The sequence below is a fragment of the Pelodiscus sinensis genome, chromosome 4, assembly GCF_052426305.1.
Source record: "Pelodiscus sinensis isolate ZL-2025 chromosome 4, ASM5242630v1, whole genome shotgun sequence".
Lineage (NCBI taxonomy): Eukaryota > Metazoa > Chordata > Testudines > Trionychidae > Pelodiscus > Pelodiscus sinensis.
The window spans coordinates 30,585,428-30,607,160 of NC_143055.1; the positions used below are offsets into that span (position 1 = coordinate 30,585,428).

At 46.8% G+C, this 21,733-nt stretch overlaps 1 protein-coding gene across 6 annotated transcripts in view; it reads right to left on the bottom strand.

Moving 5' to 3' along the window:
- Positions 1-19,042, bottom strand: part of LCORL (ligand dependent nuclear receptor corepressor like) — a 168,236-nt gene extending 149,194 nt beyond the window's left edge. Inside the window, exon 1 of one of the 6 annotated variants that reach the window (XM_075930677.2) lies at positions 18,744-18,941. In XM_075930677.2, coding sequence (XP_075786792.2) covers positions 18,744-18,912 — 169 coding nt within the window. In that variant the 5' untranslated portion in view covers positions 18,913-18,941. Of the gene's footprint in view, positions 1-18,743 lie in introns of all 6 variants that reach the window. The other 5 variants (XM_075930673.2, XM_089777836.1, XM_006136998.5 and 2 more) reach the window with 5 other exon arrangements.
- Positions 19,043-21,733: the final 2,691 nt, after the last annotated feature.

Consider the following 21,733-nt stretch of genomic DNA (forward strand, 5'->3'; position numbering starts at 1 on the left):
CCTCTCACCACTGCCAGGTGTGGCACAGCCCCACCTGCTGCCAGGGAAGGAGGGGGAGTGGGTGGTTGGCTGCTCTCGCACCATGAGAGACTGTTCCATAGGACTAACCAAGGGATGTACCGCTTGGATCCTGGCGGTGGCACTCCTCCACATGTAGCTCCATGGCCCACCACACATGTTGAGGGAGAAGGGGTTGCTTTCTTCAATTCCCCATCTGCCTGGTGATGCAGCCTCATGGCTGCGTGCCAACCACAAAACTGCAGAGGTAGCGCAGACACCCCACTGTATGGGGAGGGTTGAGCTCCTGCTGGGGACCACCTGGGAGGCAGCCACAGACTACACTTTACGTATTTCAGGGATACGAACATTTGTCAAAGACCATTAAGTAGAAAGTTTGTGTTGAATGGGTTTGTATGACCAAAAGAAGCTGGAGACCAATTCTGATAGCAACAATTAATGTAGTCCAATATCCACCCAGAGTATGCGTGGCCAACCTGAACCTGAGAAGGAGACAAAAATTTATCAATGAACACTGCCAGAGGGCCACAGTAATACATCATCAGCCTCTATCAGCTTCCCACCTCCCTACCCCACTACCTCCTGCCTAGCAGCAGTGCTACCCCTTCCCTCCCTCTCCTGCATTCTGGAAAGCAACTGATTGCAAGCAGGGCTTAGAGCTGTGGGGAGAGAAGAGCATAGCAGGCTAAGGACCTGGAGCAGAGCCAGGTGTTGATCAGTAAGCACCACAGCTCTAGCCCCAGACTTGGCACCTATGCAAAAGCCACATATTGAACTTCTAAAGAGCCACAGGTTGGCCATTCCTGAGCTATAGAGTCTGTTGATTTCTGGCCCTTTAAACCAGTCCACAAGAAAAACATGGAAGATTTAGTCCTGCCAAGATAAAAGGTCAGAGTATTCCTGACATCAAGTGTGCCAGGGGAGGTTTAGGGTAAAGGACTGAGAGATGAATAGGCTGGTTAATGTGCAACTGTGAAGATTTTTTGTTCTTAAAAAAATATTTGAGCAGGCATGACAGCTATCAGGAATGTTGTATTTAAAGTTATACACAATATAAATAAATGGTGTCTTGTAAGACATTTGAAAAGAAAACTGAGATCCCAAGGTACAGTAGAACATTTGACCTGTAGAAATGCATTTCTAAGCCCCTTGAGGAACTACACCATTATTGTGTGCGTGCATGACCTCAGAAATGGAAGCCCTCCATCAGGAAATGGAAGACTGTGATGGTTGAGAATGACCAAAATGAAGCTCAGTGAGCATCCCGATTTCCATTTCCAGTATTTAGTGCAGTACATCTGACTGCAAAGACAATGTCATCAGAATGTGTTTTAGGTCAACAGCTGCTGAATCTTGTCCATTTTTGCAAGTGAGTATAAGCACAGACTGTTTCCTGCTGTGTAATATTACTCCTTTTAAAACCAGTCTGGTGGAGGTATCTAATCCTGCAAACCACTGACTAACAATGCTTTGATTCAAAGACCTCAGACATGGGGCGATTATTTGCCTGCCTTCTTGACAGAGTGATTGGTGAGCTAGATGAGGTAAGAGAACACCTGTTTGGACCACATCAGGATTTCTACAATAACCGTGGCTGTGTCTTTGTTAATCAGTACTTTTGCTTATGAGAAGTTGAAAAGAATGGGTACAGAAGAGAGGCATTCCTACAAGGACTGATAACTCTGTTCGGGCACAGTTATAGGTTGGCTGAACTATGCACACTTACTGTTCCTGGCTGCTGCAAACAGGTCCATGGGTGATGGGTCCCCCCCCCCCCCCATGTCAAACAAACAGAATATGATGGAATTTCACATTTCTGATCTTGAGGAATGTCTGCTGAGTGAACCCACATGCTGGGTTCCAAATGCTGGGAAGACAAGAATACTCAAGGAGCTGATAGAGGAGCGATCTGAGCCTCTAGCTATCATCTTTGGAAAATCATGAGAGACAGGAGAGATTCCAGAAGACTGGAAAAGGGCAAACGTAGTGCACATTTATAAAAATGGAAATAAGAACAACCCAAGAAACTACAGATCAGTTAGTTTAACTTTTGTGCCAGGGAAGATAATGGAGCAAGTAAATAAGGAAATCTGTAAACACTTGGCTGTTCCCTATCACCTTGCCACCTTCCAGCATGGATTTGTAAGGAACAAATAATGTCAAACCAATCTGATAGCTTTCTTTGATAGGATAACGAGTCTTGTGGATAAGGGAGAAGCGGTGGATGTGGTCTACCTAGACTTTAGTTTGATATGGTCTCGCATGATAGTCTTATCAATAAACTAGGCAAATACAACTTAGATGGGGCTACTATAAGGTAAGTGCATAACTGGCTGGATAAGCATACTCAAGAGAGTAGTTATTAATGGTTCACAATCCTGCTGGAAAGGTATAACTAGTGGGGTTCCGCAGGGGTCTGTTTTGCTCTCTTCAATATCTTCATCAACGATTTAGATATTGGCATAGAAAGTATGCTTATTAAGTTTGCAGATGATACCAAGCTAGGAGGGGTTTGCGACTAGTCTGGAGGATAGGGTCAGAATTCAAAACGATCTGGACAAATTGGAGAAATGGTCTGAGGTAAATAGGATGAAGTTTAATAAAGAAATGCAAAGTGCTCCACTTAGGAAGGAACAGTCAGTTTCACACATACAGAATGGAAAGTGACTGTCTAGGAAGGGGTATGGCAGAAAGTGATCTAGGGATTATAGTGGACCACAAGCTGAATATGAGTCAGCAATGTGATGCTGTTGCCAAAAAAAGCCCACACACCACCCAAACCACCCAACAGGATTCTGGGATGCATTAACAGGTGCGTTGTGAGCAGGACTCGAGAAGTCATTCTTCCGCTCTACTCTGCGCTGGTTAGGCCTCAGTTAGAGTATTGTGTCCAGTTCTGGGCACCACATTTCAAGAAAGATGTGGAGAAATTGGAGAGGGTCCAGAGAAGAGCAACAAATGATTAAAGGTCTAGAGGACATGACCTATGAAGGAAGGATGAAAGAACTGGGTTTGTTTAGTTTAGAAAACAGAAGATTGGGGGGTGGGGACATGATAGCAGTTTTCACGTATCTAAAAGGGCGTCATAAGGAGGAGGGAGAAAACTTGTTCATCTTGGCCTCTGAGGATAGAACAAGAAGCAATGGGCTGTAACTGCAGCAAGGGAAGTTTAGGTTGGACATTAGGAAAAAGTTCCTAACTGTCAGGGTAGTCAAACACTGGAATAAATTGCCCAGGGAGGTTGTAGAATCTCCATCTCTGGAGATATTTAAGAGTAGGTTAGATAAATGTCTGTCAGGGATGGTCTAGACAGTGTTTGGTCCTGCCATAAGGGCAGGGGACTGGACTCGATGACCTCTCGAGGTCCCTTTCAGTCCTAGTATTCTATGATTAACATCCCAATAGCAATAGTATATGTAACAATTCCAAAGCCTGACTGCTTTTGCACAGGAGGGATGATCTTGTCCTACTTGTTTGATATCAGCTGTCAGAGAGAAGCATCCATCATAATTTTTAATGCATTTGCCCCCTTCAATAGTAGAAGTTAGATACATTTCTGGCATCCTTTAAGAACACCAAAGTTGGCACACTGACTGGCCTTCAGAGATGTACACCTGCCTTGGCTCACATGAGTGTCTAAATGTGCTCTCCAATCTAACAAGGATACATCTGTTATAACAATCATTGGGGAAAGGATAGACAAAAGCAACTCTTATACAAAGGATAGAGATACCCTCACCAATTGAGGAATAGATCAATGGTCTTCTGAGTAGTTACTGAAGCTTCTGCGTAAGAAGCATTCAGAAGCCAATCCCTACATTCCTTTTGTGCAGAGCTGAGCTACCGTTGCCAACTTTTGAATAGATTTTTGGGGTGGAGGAGCATCCTGTATTGAAACTATCCCTGATTATGAAAGATAGAAATTCACCCTTTCCGTGAACGGCTATATAGAAATATAGAGCAAAGGGGTGGGTTCCTGACATGGATCTCAGGTTGGGCGAAGAAAACAATCCTTCATAAGTAGTAGCTGGGTAACCCTATTCTTTTCTGGCTACAAGTGTTATTTTGAATTTGTGTGCCTTCATAAAGATGGCCTTACATCTAAGATTGGCCTCCAAACATCATTCTTTTCTTGGAACCAAAAAAATTACAGGAGATAAAATTCCTTTCCTCTGTCTTGCACAGGAACAAGTTATAACACACCCAAGAGCAGGAGAAAGCCTATTTTCTTTTTTAGAAGTTGCTTGTGAGAGGGGCCTCAAAGAGAGATCGGAAAGTAGTATTGAAAGGTGAGAGAGGGATATAAAATGAATAGAGCACCTTTTGGAGTACAGGCAGTCCCCGGGTTACGTACAAGATAAGAACAAACCTACAGTCCCTAAGTTGAATCTGTATGTAAGTCGGAACTGGCGTCCAGATTCAGCCGCTGCTGAAACTGACCGCCAGTTCTGACTTACATACAGATTCAACTTAAGAACCCCATGCGTCCCCAAGTCAGCTGCTGCTGAAACTGATCAGCGCTGATTCCAGGAAGCCTGGGGTAGAGCAACTCTGCCTCGGGCTTCCTGTAGTCAGCGCTGGTCAGTTTCAGCAGCGGCTGACTTGGGGACGCCTGGGGCAGAGCAGCTGGAGTGCTGCTGGGTTGCTCCAGTAGCACCACTCCTCGGCGCTACTGGACCAACCCAGCAGCACCCCAGCTGCTCTGCCCCAGGCGTCCTGATTCAGCCACTGCTGAAACTGACCAGCAGCGGCTGAATCAGGACGCCTGGGGCAGAGCAGCTGGGGTGCTGCCGGGTTGGTCCAGTAGTGCCCAGAGCGGGCGCTGCAGGACCAATCGGCAGCGCCCCAGCTGCTCTGCCCCAGGGTCCAAAAAAAAAAAAAAAAAAGCCTGGTCTGCTGGGGGGTGGGGTGGGGGCACACTAGCCGCGCCCCCCGCCCCCCAGCAGACCAGGGACACCGGGAGCAGAGCCGCAGCGGCAGCGGGGTGCCACGCTTCTGAAGCTTTGCTCTGGCAAAGCCTCAGAAGCGCGGGAACCCGCCCGGTGCCCCTGGTCTGCTGGAGACGGTCTCCAGCAGACCAGGGGCACCCGAGCAGCTTACGAACGGGGCTTTCTCCCCCGGAGCTCGCAGGTAGCAATCCGCTACCTCGACCTCCGGGGCGAGAAAGCCCCGTTCGCAAGTGCGGATCCGACATAAGTCGGATCCGCGTAAGTCGGGGACTGCCTGTAGTCTTCAAAACCCACTTGTTCTTAGTGGTAAGTTCCCAAACATACTGGAAGTGGCACAGGCAGTCTCCAAAGATAGGAGCATTGTTTCAGCTGATATAAAAGGGGGAAAAAGGGCAAAAAGGATGGTGATTCAGAACTCTGCTGACCTGTCAAAACTAGTACACAAATACTGAAGGCTAAGAGGTAGATTTTTTCCAGTTTGTTGAACGAAACTGAAGGGGAGTAGCAGCATGGAATGCATTTGGATTACCCATAATGAAGTTCCAACTGTTACCATCTCAAATATCCTTTAGTTCTACTAGGGATGTAAAATCCTGGTTCATAGGTTAACCAGTTAAACGCTAAGTCAACCTAATGTTTAACTGGTTAACCAACTAAAGTGGGATCCAGGCCAGGGAGCTCTCCAGACCAGATGGAGCAGTCTCCATCCCACGAGGCTCCCACCTCCAGCCCCAGTGCTGAGGCTGGCTCGGCTGCCAGATTCCGGCTCCTAACCTCTGCCAGAGCAGCTCTGTCCACAGGCAGCCTGGATGCCCCGCAAACAGGAGGCTTCTCTGTGGTGCGCCACATGTGGGGCTGGAGCAGCACCCTACTCATTGCAGGCAGGGAGCTGCTCCATGCCTTCACTAAAATTCTGAGCTAACATTCCACTAAATTCCTGGAACATGGAGTTATGAATTGTTCAAGTGTTCTACAGGCTTCTAGGCACAAAAATTAATTAGATAATCTCTAATCTTATCTAGATTTCAAGTTGCAGTAGTTAAATTATGCACCAGTGAGTGTTTACTGGCCAAATGCAGCCACACAGGTCATTCTGTTTTGAGTGCAAAGGGTCTACACACAGAATGCTATAAAGCATGGTCTATTAAATTGTTTTTTGGAGCAGGTGAATATTGTGTGTTTGAATAATGTCTATTTACACTTTTTGACACCATTTCTGTTAGATTGTCTACTCGAACAGTTCTGTTCCACATAAGGATCATAATCATCTTTCTTCATGAAGAGCGGGAGATGTGTCTCCTATACACACACCCTGGCAGTTTCAATGCTGGAAGACCACAAAGTTCCCAGTGTACCCATAGCCAGTTAAACACTGGATAAGAGAGAAAAACTCAGTATATTCTGAGGAGCACAGCCATGTGTGGCATGCGGTAGCATTCAAGATGACAACCTGATATTATTCAACAGAAAAATAAAATTAGAAAATATAATTGAAGTAATTGTTTCTTTCTAGAAAGCAAACTGGAGTGCAAAGGTAGGAGGACATCTTTCTGACTAGATCAGCAAGGGCACCAGGTAACGTATCACCTCTTGAGAAAGATGTGAGAAGGGGCAAGAAAAAAAAAAAACACACTGGAGCACCATTAATCCTCATTCTGTTTCTTTAAGAATACCCTCTGCCTATGCATATTTCACTTAATCATACTTTCTGGTTTTCCTCTTTCAGGTCTCAGAAGAGGCAGATTGGGAATTGCAAGTGTGGGCCACCTGTCAGCACAAAATAGGAAAAACTTGTCTAACCATTCATTTTTCCTCAAATGAATTTCCTCAAGAAAGTTAATATTTCAAAATGCAGGAGTTATTTCAGAGCAGCAGAAGACCCAGATAATAAAATGAATGCTGGAGTGGCAAGGGAAGAAAAATGTTCATAAGAACGGCCGTACTGGGTCAGACCAAAGGTCCTTCTAGCCCAGTATCCTGTCTGCCGACAGCGGCCAACACCAGGTGCCCCAGAGAGGGTGGACCGAAGACAATGATCAAGCGATTTGTCTCCTGCCATTTCTCTCCAGCCTCTGACAAACAGAGGCCAAGGACACCATTTTATCCCCTGGCTAATAGCCTTTTATGGACCTAACCTCCATGAAATTATCTAGCTTCTCTTTAAACTCTATTATAGTTCTAGCCTTCACAGCCTCCTCTGGCAAGGAGTTCCACAGGTTGACTACACGCTGTGTGAAGAAGAACTTTATTAGTTTTAAACCTGCTACCCATTAATTTCATTTGGTGTCCTCTAGTTCTTCTATTTAGGGAACTAATAAATAACTTTTCTTTATCGGCCCTCTCCACACCACTCATGATTTTATATACCTCTATCATATCCCCCCTCAGTCTCCTCTTTTCTAAACTGAAAAGTCCCAGTTGCTTTAACCTCTCCTCATATGGGACCCGTTCAGGGCAGCCTTATACCACACTGAGGCTGTGTATGCACTAGAAGGTTTTTCTCCCCCCCGCCCCAGCAAAAAATATGTTAATGAGGAACTCAAGTGAGATCATGACTCATGCAAATGCATATTTTCTGCCGATCTGTTTTTGCGCAAAAACCCCTTAGCATAAAAACAGATCAGCAAAAAAATATGCAAATGAGATCACAACTCATGCAAATGAGTCCTCATTAACATTTTTGGCCACGAAAACTCATAGTGTAGACCTAGCCTAAGTGTTTTCCTACATACAGCCTGTAGGCAAGTCGTTTGGTAGACTAGCTCAGTACTAACAGGTGAGCAAGAGCATTAGGGAATTACACCCGGAGAAGGAATTACTTTGCTGCAACTGCAAAGCTTGCATTTCCTGTCCACACTGGCACTTCACAGCAGCTGAGTGACTGGGGCAGGATGCAACGGTAATCAACACAATCTGAGGGCATATCATCACTTAATTCCATGGAAGTTGACCTTCTGACGTCTGATTTAACAGATGGATAAGACCCAGATGGGTAGCTGTGTTAGCTTTTAAATTAAGAATAGTCCTGTAGAGCCTTGTAACCCTTTGTGTAGAGGCAGCAAGGTGACAGATGGGAACAGGAGTGGCAGAAGTGCAGCAGTCCCAGAACCAGTGCAAACCGGGATTACTTAGTCTTGGCACCGGGAGCTAACCCCACTGCATATCTGCAGTTTAAGTGTAGTAGGAACAGGGCCCCACTCCTATTACATTTGAACTGCAGCAAGGATAGCAAACATTCCCCCTTATGAACTAATTGATAAGTAGTAGTTCTGCAGAAAAGGACCTGGGGGTTACAGTGGATGAGAAGCTGGATATGAGTCAACAGTGTGCCCTTGTATCCAAGAAGTCTAATGGTATATTAGGTTGCATTAAGAGGAGCATTGCCAGCAGTTCCAGAGATGTAATTATTCCCCTTTATTCGGCTCTGGTGAGGCCACATCTGGAGTATTGTGTCCAGTTCTGGGCCCCCCCCACTACAAAAAGGATGTGGACACATTGGAGAGGGTCCAGTAGAGGGCAACCAAAATGATTAACGGGCTGGAGCATATGACCTATGAGGAGAGGCTGAGGGAGTTGGGTCTGTTTAGTCTGCAGAAGCAAAGAATGAGGGGGGATTTGATACCAGCCTTCATCTTCCTGAAGGGAGCTTCCAAAGAGGTTGGAGAAAGGCACTTCTCAGTAGTGACAGATGGCAGAACAAGGAACAATGGTCTCAAGTTGCGGTGGGAGAGGTCCAGGTTGGATATTAGGGGAAACTATTTCATTAGGAGAGTGGTGAAGCACTGGAATGGGTTACCTAGGGAAGTAGTGGAGTCTCCATCTAGGTAGGACCAATCCCAACTAAATCAACCCAGCCAGAGCTTTGTCAAGCCGAGACTTAAACACCGCTAGGGATGGAGACTCCACTACTTCCCTAGGTAACCCATTCCAGTGCTTCACCACTCTAGGCAAAACCCACTTCCTCAAATGAAAGTGAAGAAAAAAAAAGGGGGGGGGGGAAAAAAGAGAGAGATCCTTCCAATTTACAACAGAGAAGAAGAGAGGGAGGGAAAAAAACTGTCAAATTTAGTGACAGTGCTAATGAGGCTAATTGAGTGTACTGTAAGTGTCCCCTACTTGGCTTTTGATGTCATTTGCCTGTTGACTATAATGGTCCATCCAGTTCACGTCTGAACAGGCCATGGGAGATAGTGTCACTTTTGCAGATCAAGGCCAGTTCCACAGTATCTATCTGTAATTGGTTCCTGAAATTCCTTTGTAGAAGAATGGCTACTTTAAAATCCATTAATGGTTGCTCAGGTAGGTTATAATGTCGGATATCAGAAATCTGCAGAAGCACTTGTGACCATTTACCCTAGTTAAGACCCATACATTGAATGCTAAGGGCAGCTCCAGCCAGCACCTGTACTCCAGCCAACAGGAGTGTTCGCCACCATAGGCCTCCTGTTGTAGTGGTGCCGCTATGCTTGGTTTAAGGTAAGCCAACCGTAGCTGGAGTTGCGCACCTTAAACCAACATTCCAGGTCTAGTGTAGACCTGGCCTCAGTAAATCACAACAGTGGCTTAAATAATTCTCCACTGTTGGAAAGAACTATGTATTAAATAATTTTAAAGGAATGCAAAGGAAATCTAAAAATGGTCATACCATAAGAAGATCTGAACTTTGGGAAAGTCATTTGACTGAGATGAAGACTTTCCATGAGAAAAGCATGGAAGAAGGGCTCACTCAAGGACAACCTGGAAGGAGAGCAGCCAGCTCAGAGTCATGGAACAGTCTTTTGCAAAAAGCATTATAGATCCTCCACAAGATTCAAAACCCATCTTTTCACCAACACTTTCCAAAAGTATAAGAAGAAAGAAGCCCAAATTCTTGATTTAGACACTCCACTGATTTGAAAAATATGTATCAAAATAAACTCACTAGAAAAAAAGGAAAGTGAATATTTTGTATTCATCATCCAAACTGAGGTAAGTAGAAAGTTAACAGATTTGAAAGTTTGGATTTTACAATTTTATTAATATAATATTTTTAGAGAAACATACAGATGATGTTTAAATAGACTGTCTAGACTGCCAAAAAAAGTGAAGAGGATATAAAAAAAAAAATGGTTCCCTCTGAAGACAACTGAAAAAACACAAGTATATTTTCCCCAATATTACTTTTAAAGCTAAGTACAGTAAACTTCCGACAATCCGGCACCTTTAGGACCCAGGGGGTGCCAGATTATCAGATTTGCCAGACTATGGGAAGTGGGGGCTATGAGGGTCTGGGGTGGGGGATGCCACCCTAGACCCCTCATAGCCCCCCCTTTCCGATAGTCCGGCTCTGCCCCGGGCGTCCCTGATTCAGCCGCTGCTGGTCAGTTTCAGCAGCAGCTGAATCGGGGACGCCTGCAGCAGAGCAGCTGGAGTGCTACCGGGTTGGTCAGGTAGTGCCGACCCTTGGCGCGGCAAGACCAACCCGGCAGCACCCAGCTGCTCTACCCCAAGTGTCCCCAAGACAGCCGCTGCTGAAACTGATCAGGGGCTGACTCCAGGAAGCCCGGGGCAGAGCAGCTCTGCCTCGGGCTTCCTGGAATCAGCCGCTGGTCAGTTTCAGCAGCGGCTGAATGGGGACAGCTGGGGTGCTGCCGGGTTGGGTCCTGCAGCCCCGAGGGTCGGCGCTACGGGACCAACCCGGCAGCACTCCAGCTGCTCTGCCCTAGGCGTCCCCGATTCAGCTGCTGGTCAGTTTTAGCAACGGCTGAATCGGGGAAGCTGGGGGCAGAGCAGTTCCAATGGTCCGGCTGCCCGGAGCACTTCCGGGTTCCTGATGGTGCCGGACCATCAGGAGTGCCGGACCAGCTGGACCATCAGGAGTGCCGGACCATCAGAATTTTACTGTAACTGCAATCACACAATATCTGAGACAGTGATAGAGCAACTCTCCTCTCAGTTTCTCCCTTCATTGACAATGAGGAGAGAAATAGGCCACATTGAAAATGTTGGAGACCCACTGAGCTAAGGAGATTCATTTTGATACTAAGAGATTAGATTGAACACTCTCTCTACCCTTAGTGAATCAAATATATAAATACTTCAGCAGTGAAATACAGAAAAACCATCTGTTTATATTAGACTTTACACAAGCTACATTAAATAAATTACATACCAGAACTACATTTCAGAAGTTAAGACTCCCAAGTCAAGCACTTAAAAGTGAGGAAGTCTCCGAATTAAAAAAAACTGTTCATGTAACAATCTTTTAACATTTTTAATGTAACTTTCTAGGGGTATTTTAAGCAAACTGAAGAAACAAACTCCATCATGTGAAACCATACTGACCCCCCGCATGGGACATCAGCAAGGCTGGGACCTTCCGATCCCCTGTGCAGATATTTAGCAATAGTAACTTCATTAGCTTAAGTGGGCATGCCTCTAGGGAGGAAAACATATGTACATGAGTAGGTTTAACACCTACTAGACAAAGGAACACTGAGATTCTAGAAATCTGGGTTAAAATTTCAGGTTCTGGAGGAGTGTTCCCTCTAGTGGCTATAAATCTCTCTACCACTATACTCCCAACCTGTCTATCTCCATCTACCTGATCCCCTCTCCATATACACTCCATTTTAATCAGGCTGGTTCCATCATTTTGTCTATGCTACCTGGACAATAAAGGAGGAAAACAGAAACAGTTTTGTTTCTTTCATCTTCAACGCCCAGCAGCCCCCAGCAAACAAGAACAGTTGCAGAGAAAATCCTGCTCAGTCCCTGCCACCCAAGATAGTGAATGCTAGAAATGTTAAATTTAGGATTAATCAGTTAATCAAGTAGTCCAAGAATTTGCAACTCCCAGCATACATGCCACAAGCAGTACGGTACAAAAGCCAATTCCTACTGGCACGCAGGGCAGGAGCTCAGCCTCACCACCCTCTGCCCCACCACGCAGTGGGGAGTTTGTGCTACAACACCAGCTCCGGCTTCCTGATGAGGGAGTGGGAGCAGGAAAGGCACACAAATGTGTCCCTGTGCTGCCTCCTGCTTCGGGAGGGGGTGGAGCGGGGCCTGGGCCTGCTTCACAGAGCTGGAACACATGGCACACCAGAGTGTGGGCTGTGTTTGGAGGTAGGGAGCCCTTTCCCCAGTGCCCCACTGTGCCCAGCCAGGCTGGAACCAGCCCGAGGGTCTGCATGCCCCAGCCCCAGAGCTGCAGCCTGCAAGCAAAGTGCTAGCCTGGGCAGAGAGGGACGAGACTCTGCCCCACACGTCGCAGTGTTGCTCCAGGGAAGTTGCAAGTCCAAGCGCTGCTGCCCTGCCAGTGAGTACACTGGGAGCACAGGGACATGGGGGCAGGAGGAGGAGGATGCAGGAGTAGGATGGGAGGGGGGCAAGAGATCAGGCTGAGGGAGATCATGAGGCTGAGGGGAATGAGGCTGGAGCAGAGGGAAGATGTGAGGGTGATACAATTTTACTTTGCAGAAGCTGCACTTTCCCTTACTCTCCATTCCTTTACCTTCCTCCCCAGTTAGCTATTTGGCTGCATTCTCACCCTCTCACCTGTTCTGCCTTATTTCCCCAACCTCCTCCCACCTCCAAACTCCTCTTCCTACCCCCATCCCACACCCTCTCCTGCCACCAAACTCCCTTCCAGACCCTACCCTCCTCACTCCATCGTGTACCCCCATCGCTATCCCACTCGCTGGCAGCCCTATCTAGGGTTACCAGGTGTCCGGTTTTGAACTGGACAGTCCAGTATTTGAGCTTTCATTCAGGAAACAAATTGAGACAATATAAGTCTCCAGTATTTTCTAAATAAGGTGTAATATAGATTGTGATGAAATGTCATGTGGGTCTGGTATTTTTGTTGAAACCATCTGGCAATCCTAGCCCTGTCCCACACATTGAACCCCTCATTTTTGTTTGTATCCCAAAGCCTAAGGGGGTCCCCAAAACCCACTAACTCTGGAACCCCAGAAAAGTAAATCCAGCCTATGGGAAACCCTGAACCTCAGTCTTTCCTGCACTTCCTCCCCACCCATGGGACTGGAGCCAGAAGAGTAAGATGTCTCAGTTGGGGGCCACATCAGGGAGGGTTGGGATTTTTTTTTGGAGAAGTTTTTTATTTTGGCTTCTCACTTGTGTGGTCCCTGACTGATTTTTCTGTGGGTCCTGACACAAAAAGGTTCCCAACCCCTGCCATAGATAAAGAAAACATTGAAACTTTGTGTTAGACATAATATTTTACTTTATTTAAAAAGAAGTTTGATAAACTAATGGGAGAGTTAAAATGCTTAATCTGTTTAAGAATTTAAATTAGCCAATTCTCCCCAGCTGCAGCACTAGCAAAATGGCTGTGGCATAATTCTGTATTTAATGGTGAGTTTCCATTAGCATCTGGTAATCTGCAGCAAGATTCACATTGAACCATGTGGTCCACAGGGCGGGCAGTAGAGAGAGCTCCTCCCGGGAAAGCGGCTCAGCCCAGGGCAGGAGGGTTAAATCTTGGCATGGCACTTCAGAAAGTTTGCTGATCTCCGCAGTAGTCTACGGAGTTTCCATTAACTACTCAATTAGTTGATAAGGGGTAGTGGGGCATTCCCTATGCCCACTGTGCCTCTGCCTTTTAAATGATGTAAAAAATTTAAAAGGAAGGGGCACAGCATTCAGGAGCTGGCCCGAGGGAGGACTGTGTGCCATTTGCCCTGTGGCACCTCTGCAACCTCCCTCCCACTGAGAGGGTGTTTGAGGTGGGGGGGGGGGGGGGGGAAGAGAAGAGAACAAGCTTTTAAGCCAGCCAGCCTCCCCCCCCCCCCCCATTTCTCTGATAAAGGCAGTCAGGGGGGAGAACTAGTTCCTTACATCCCTAGTGCATGCACAACTCACGATGTCATGCAGAAGATCTGTGGGGACAGAGAATGCTTGGTGAACACAGAGTTAGAGAGTTTAGATATAAAACTTCTAGGCTACGTCTTCACTGGCCACAATTTCCGGAAAAGGGATGCAAATCAGGTAAGTCAGGATAGGGAAATCCGCGGGGGATTTAAATATCCCCCGCGGATTTAAATAAACATGTCCGCCGCTTTTTTCCCGGCTTGGGGAAAAGACGGAAAAAAGCGTCTAGACTGGCACGATCCTCCGGAATAAGTAGGAATAAGAGATCCTCCGGAAAAGGGTTTTATTCCGGAGGATCGCGCCAGTCTAGATGCTTTTTTTCCGGCTTTTCCCCAAGCCGGAAAAAAAGCGGCGGACATGTTTATTTAAATCCGCGGGGGATATTTAAATCCCCCGCGGATTTCCCTATCCTGACTTACCTGATTTGCATCCCTTTTCCGGAAATTGTGGCCAGTGTAGACATAGCCCTACTGAACTTCTGTGAACTGCAATTTCAGAGGCGGACAACGTGACCAGATTCAGGTAAATGTTCATGAGAATGGAACCAGGGCAACTCACCTGAAAATGAGGGAATGGGAGCGGGAAAATGTTAAGTCCCTGCTCTGAAACAGAGGCACTAGAACTTGGGGCTTTTTAAGTTTCACTCCAGTTAAACAAGGGCAAAAAGTTCTCTCATTTTAGCTGAAGCTTCCAAAGAACTGAGCTCAAGAGACACCCAGTATGAAAATTTCAAACTCAATGGCTATTTTGCAAAGTCATAAGAAACTAAGAGCAAAGACTTATAAATGGAATGTGTCAACCTTAACTTCAATAAACCCTAAATTATGATTCTAAAGTAATTCATAATGTTAATTTTAAGAACTGCATTTCTACATCAACCCTTAAAAATTCATACTGGTAAGTAATCCCAAAAGGTAACAGACACTCGCAATTCCAAGCAAAACGTTTGACAACTGTGGGGGCTTATTCTCCCACCCCATCAGAACTATGCCCCTAATAAATTTTATACAGTTGGAGTTAAAATGATACGTGACAATTAACACACACACACACACACACACACACACACACACACAGTTTAAAAAGGAGCCACACTTCTGTATTGCTATCATTAAACCTATTCTGAAGAAGAATGCATGAAACGTCCGTTTCATAGTTCCATGCTCATAAAGATATAAAATTATCAAGCCCTCTCAACTCAATGGAACGCAATTAGGAAATGAATGAATGTTATAAGTTTTTATTCAAAGAAATAACAGACCATTCCTGCAAGTATCCTGATAATTGCTTATATGGGATCACTTTCAGTTTAACAGAGACTTTTTCCGAATCCACATCCTTCAAGAGCTATTACCAGACAAGTTTATTGAAAATCTAAACTCCATTTTTTAAGGTGAAGAATTTTGTTCAAGATCTTAAATGTTCTTGTATTTTCATTTAGAATTGCTTAATTTCTTCAGTTTCCCAAATTTGAACCAAAAACTTCAAATGTATAAAAATGTCCAACTGTTCACTAATGAAAGAAAGGGTTTGATTTTATTCCCTAATCTCACACTAACTAGCACCTTATTCTTCATGGAGTCATTTGATTAAATTAACACTAGTACTCAATAAAACCTAAGATGGCAGAACTGAGTCCCTTATTCTGTGGTACGGTTTACCCTTCCTATAAAATTAGTATAGGATTATCCATCTTACAAAGATAATGCAACACTGAAATAACTCACGCAAATCATTTTGAGATCCTCAAAAAACAAAACAACTCTACACACAGACGGTAAACTTAGACTATTTTTTTAACAGGAAAAACTTAAAAAAAAGTCTAGTAGCACCTTAAAGACTAACAAAACATATAGATGGTGTCATGAGCTGTGTCATCTGAATAAGTGGGTTGTGCCCATGAAAGGTCATGATACCATCTACATGTTTTGTTAGTCTTTAAGATGCTGCAAGACTTAGTTGTTTTTTTAAGTTTTTCCTGTTACAGACTTAGTCTTTACCTACAGAGGGGTAGCTGGGTTAGTCTGTCATCAATAGATTATGGGACATCAGAAACGAACTGATAAGGCTTGTTTAAAAACCCAGATTTCCCTCCTCTACATAATCTGTTTTGTTCTGCCTCTTAGTTTGTTACCCTTTCCTTCAATTGCTCTTCTCCCTAACTGAACTCCATCAAGTTCGAAAAATAGCAAAATCCTAAGAGTGAATTATTTCAATTCTCCTGCCCAAACACTTTGACATTGTCTACACTGTCTCTTAGCTTAGAGCTAGTACTTAACTGAGACAGGGATCATGACTAAACATTAACCTATAGCAATGTACTTCCTCCTTAACAGTTACAATTACTATTAGTTTAGTATCAACAATGTGTTCTGTACTGTAGGAGAACAAAGTCAACCTCTACCCTAAAGAATCTCCAAGAGACAAAGCTAGCAACAAACAGAGCACTATATGACAATATGGTGGCAACTACTAGGAGTTCAGTAGGTTTTAGTTTTGCATTTAGAGAACCATAGCACATTCGCACCATTAAAACAAAAGGGCTTGCACAAAGTGCTTGTTAAATACAATAGGACTGGAATTTGCTGCAGCAGCATAAGGAGGCTAAACCAGGCATGAAGGCAATCTAGGAATATAAATTTAATTTAAGTAACCATTTAAATTTAAAATTGTATTGTTTAAACCTTACCAAGCTCACAATTTACCTCTGTCAAGTGTGGAGGATGCTGTCCTCAGAGGTGGAATACAGTGGGCTAGGCGATTGTTTGTGTGTGCATAGCTAGGCTCAGAGCAAGGCACAGAATGCCTATCGCTCACTCTCCCAGTTATTAGGTGCTAACTCATGCAGCTAGTTTGGTGGATCTTTGCCACGCTGCAGTACCAGGATCGATCCAGGTGTTCCAGTGTATCCACCACTGTAGCCTTTTTTAAATGCAATACCAAAAATATGAAAATCCCACAGATTTAAACCAATATATACTGAAGTTAACATTCAAAACAACAGTAAGATTAATACTTATTAGATAAGCAATTAACAGTTTACATCCCCAAGGCAGTGAGGGGAAAAAAGTTACACAGAGAAGGAAAAATTACAAGAGGAGAGTGAAAAAGTAAGATGTGGGCAAAGTAAAGGAGTTTTGGTTATTCTGTATCTGTTTAACTGAACTGAATTATTTCTAGCAACATTTTTAAATGAACCATCAAACTTTAAAAGTCACAGACAACTTCACATTAAGTTGAGTGAACATTTCAATAACTTGACAAAATTTAAAAACAAAGATTTTTCAAAATATCTGTTTGATTTGACAAGTTTCTATATTCATTTGGCTAGTAGAACTGGAGAGTGATGTCATCTGGGCTTTTCCTATTTATCAACAACTTGCACCTTCAATTGGACCCAGTCATGAAGATATATTTTTGTATTTAGGTCTTGTTTTTTATTCCATGGAATACAAGTCAGAGTGGAAAAAAGGCTATTTGTCTTATTTTTTAAAATGATATCTAAGCATTAATTCTATGCAGAAACACAAAGTTTTCCCCACCAGTACTATTTGAGCAGCTCACTGAACTACTCACCTCCTCCCCCTAAAATACTATAGCTACATGGAAAAACAAAAGCCACACACACACACTGCAAGAAAATCTCATTTACTTGAAAGAACATTTTTCACCTGCTAACATCAAGAGAACGGGATGACTTGCTGTTTCCTTTTAAAGTAACATAAGTTAGAGGGCTACAGGTTTATTCAGACAATTAATTTGCAATGCAGAAGACAGTATTCATGTAAAGTACATATCAGATATTTAATTCATACTTCAATCTTGATCGGACACACAAAAATGCTCAGAGAATTCAAGTCACTCAGCTATCTAGATGTGTTTTCATGGTTCAGCCATTGGGGAGATCAATGCAGAGTGCTACCAGACCATTTGTTGTTTATTTATGCCATTTAAATAATGTTTTACCTGCCTCCCGGATAAGCAAGATCTCACTGTGGTCATTACAAATGAACACTTTCCTCTCCCCATCCTTCCCACCCCAAATATTCACCAACAAGCAAAGCAACCAGAAAAAAAAAACTTTTCAGAGATCAATATGATAGAGCACATCATAAATAAGAAAGGGGATCTAGCAGTTATTCTCTATTCCTTCATATATTCACCAAAAGGCAGAACAAATCTTTTTGGACCTAGGAGCTGTCTCCAGTCGCAGGTATCCATCCAGCAGCAGCACAGCGCGGCTGGGCATCAACGGACTCCCCCCGCAGGCCGAAACAGGGTGCTAAAGCGGGGTCGGCTCTCTAGTGTCCTCTCCCAGCGTGGGGATGTCAGCGCAGAGAAGTTTGAAAGGCACCCAGACCTGCCATCCCCCGGGGAGGTCACGTGACACAGGGGAACAGCACGAGAGCCTCTGGACAGCCTCGCGGAGGGAGGGGGGGCAGGAGTGAGGGGAGAACTGCCGTCGCCATGACAACTTCCAAAGGGGGGGGAGGGAAAACTTCAAATCCCAACCGTCAGTGCAGGAGCTGCTCCTTAAAGGCGCAAACACACCCAGATCCCATTCTCTCCCCCCGACACTCAGGGTTGGAAGGAGGGGGCAGCCGCTCGAGAAGGCGCCTAGACAAAAGGACCCGGAACTAGGAAGAGCCAACCTGTCTTTCCCATCCCGCCGAGTTCAGCCCCAAGGGGCTCGCGACTGCTCCCCCTCCTCCCCCCGCGGAGAAAACCCGGGGCTCCAAACCTTCCTCCGCTCCGGACCGAGACTCGGGAGCGCCGCTTCCTCCCGCCGGGAAAGACTCCTCAGCCGGCGCTACCCTCCCTCCCCTGGCAGCGACCCGGACTCCGGTCCCCGCCTCCCCCCGACCCCGCTCTCCCGCGGCAGGGGAGCCTCCCCTCTCTTACCCACACAGTGCATGAGGCGGTGCCGCCAGGAGTCGAGTTCTCGGCGGACTCCCCTGCGCTCCGCCGTGCAGCGGGGGCTCCGGCACTGAGGGGAGGAGGAGGAGGAGGAGGCAGCGGCGGCAGGAGGAGCGGGAGCCGCGGCGGCCATTCTGTCTGTTTCCTTTTCCATCTGCCTCTGACCTCACGCCTGCTCATTTACATACGAGCGCGCGCGCCACCAGAAGAGCGCGTGCCCGCGCCTCCCCCTCAGCGGCCTCCGGGAGGGGGAGCGCGAATCGCCTGCCGGGTTTGGGAGGGTGATGGACACGTGTCCCCTCCTCTGTCCAGACGAGGCAAGTCGCAGTCTCGTCATACCAGCTAGCAGCCACGGCTCCTCCCGCACAGGTCGGAGATGAAGGAGCGACTGGAGGACCAGTGGGGTTCAAAGTTCCTCCAAATTATTGGGCTGCTTTGGCAACTGGCGGTAAAATGGGTCCGTGGCAGCCCGTGGACTACGAATCCCCAAAGGCACGATGCCACTTGACCAAGGCCAACGCAGGGAGCCAGACGAATTGCCTGTCGGGGCGGCAGTCCCTAGCTCAGTCCTTCTCCCCTCCACTGTGGGGGGCTGGGTCGCGTGGGGTTGTTACCCAGCCCTGGAGCCACGTGTGAGATTGGGGCTACCACCAAGTCTTAACCTAGTGAGGGGTCCGAGCCCGTGGTGATGGATATCTTACAAGTGTTTCATACAGCTGCACTCTGACCTAGCCCCAGGTGAATGGGAGCTGGCTTCCTGACCCTATCCCCACTGCTAGGAGAAAGTAGGGCCACATTAAGGTAATCCCGAGCTCTGGACACAAGGGCCTTCCTACAGATCTGCCCTGACTTGTTTGGGAGTGTGGTTTAAGGGAGCAGGCTCCCATGCAGGGAGTGGCATGGAGTAATTGCTCTCCACACACCCCAGAAGACTCAGGGGGCTTTGTTTCCACCCCCATCCTGGGAGAAGCAACAGCAGAAATCAGTAGACCATCCCTTTACCTCAGCAGCTGAGCTATATCTGTTTGGATGGACAGACCAGGACCACTCACTGCACATCTTCCACCCAGAGATCACAGTTGTCATGTTAGCGAGGTCCTCCAGTACAGTGGGTCTTGTTTATACCTCATTGAGATATTTAGATTACAGGCAGTCCCCGAGTTACGCGGATCCGACTTATGTCGGATCCGCAGTTACGAACGGGACCCTTCCTCTCCCTGGTCTCCAGCAGACCAGGGAGAGGAAGCAAAGCGGAACACGCGGGCAGCGGACAGGGCTGTCCGCTGCCCACGCGCTCCGCGGCTTGGCTCTGCTTTGCCCCGTCCCCCCCCCCGTCCCCCTGGTCTGCAGACCAGGGAGAGGAAGGGGCAAAGCAGAGCCAAGCCGCGGAGCGCGCAGCCAGCGGACAGCCCAGACGCGTCTGGGCTGTCCGCTGGCCGCGCGCGCCGCAGCTTGGCTCTGCTTTGCCCCCCCCCCCGTCTCCCTGGTCTGCAGACCGGGGGACGGGGAGGGGGGGCAAAGCAGAGTCAAGCCACGGAGCGCGCGGTCAGCAGACAGCCCAGACGCGTCTGGGCTGTCCGCTGCCCGCGTGTTCCGCCGCTTTGCTCCCCGTCCCCCTGGTCTGCAGACCAGGGGGACGGGGAGCAAAGCAGAGCAAAGCCACGGAGCCCGAGGGCAGCAGGACAGCCACGGCGTGTCTGGGCTGTCCTGCTGCCCCCGTGCTCCGCGGCTTTGCTCCGGACACCTGTGGTACAGCAGCTGGGGCGCTGCCAGTTGGTCCCGTAGCGCCGCTCTGGGCGCTACTGGACCAACCGGGCAGCACCCCAGCTGCTCTGCCCCAGGCGTCCTGATTCAGCCACTGCTGGTCAGTTTCAGCAACGGCTGAATCAGGACGCCTGGGGCAGAGCAGCTTGGGTGCTGCTGGGTTGGTCCAGTAGCGCCGAGGAGCGACGGCGCTACTGGACCAACCCAGCAGCACCCCAGCTGCTCTGCCCCAGGCGTCCCCAAGTCAGCCGCTGCTGAAACTGACCAGTGGCTGACTACAGGAAGCCTCTGCCCCGGGCTTCCTGGAATCAGCCGCTGATCAGTTTCAGCAGCAGCTGACTTGGGGATGCCTGGGGTTCTTAAGTTGAATCTGTATGTAAGTCAGAACTGGCGTCCAGATTCAGCCGCTGTTGAAACTGATCAGTTTCAGCAGCAGCTGAATCTGGACGCCAGTTCCGACTTACATACAGATTCAACTTAAGAACAAACCTACAGTCCCTATCTTGTACGTAACCCGGGGACTGCCTGTAGTTTACATCTCCCAGAGCTCTTGTACATAATCACAACTCCAGGAGTTAAGAGTTTAGCTATAGAGCTATAGTGCCACACCACACACCCTATGTTACCTATGCTTTAATCTAGTCCTTGGAGGAAAGAAATTTCCCTCTTTCCTCACAATTAACCTTCTCCTTTCCACAGCACTATGAGGATGATAGAGAAAACTGTCACCATTCCCCTACAGCCACCTCTTAACTGGTCACATATTACCCCGATGCCAAAACTTGCCAAAATCACATATCTAGGTAGTATGCAGTGCAATTGCAGCCATGAAGAGGCCTGAAAGCATTTCTTGCTCACCAACAGAAGTTGGTCCCATAAAAGATATTACCTCACACAGCAACCCATCATTTCTAGTTAATAACATAGCTTGGAGGAGAGGGAGGAGGTTCAAGAGTTTCCAGGCTACTGATCAGCCTTCAACAACATGCATGGCATTTATACGTGGCAGCTTCAACCTTTTGCCTTATTCATGCAGTCCAGGTCCTGGAACCAAAAGCAGAAATGATTAGAACAAGAAGGAAGATTTAAAATAAGATTTCAAGGATGATTGAAATGCAGCAAAATTATTCTTTCCTTGAAATTTAAGATTATGACTTCAATAGATGAGCAGTGAGTAAAAAAGGCTGGGTGGAGGATGAGCCTCCCCAAAC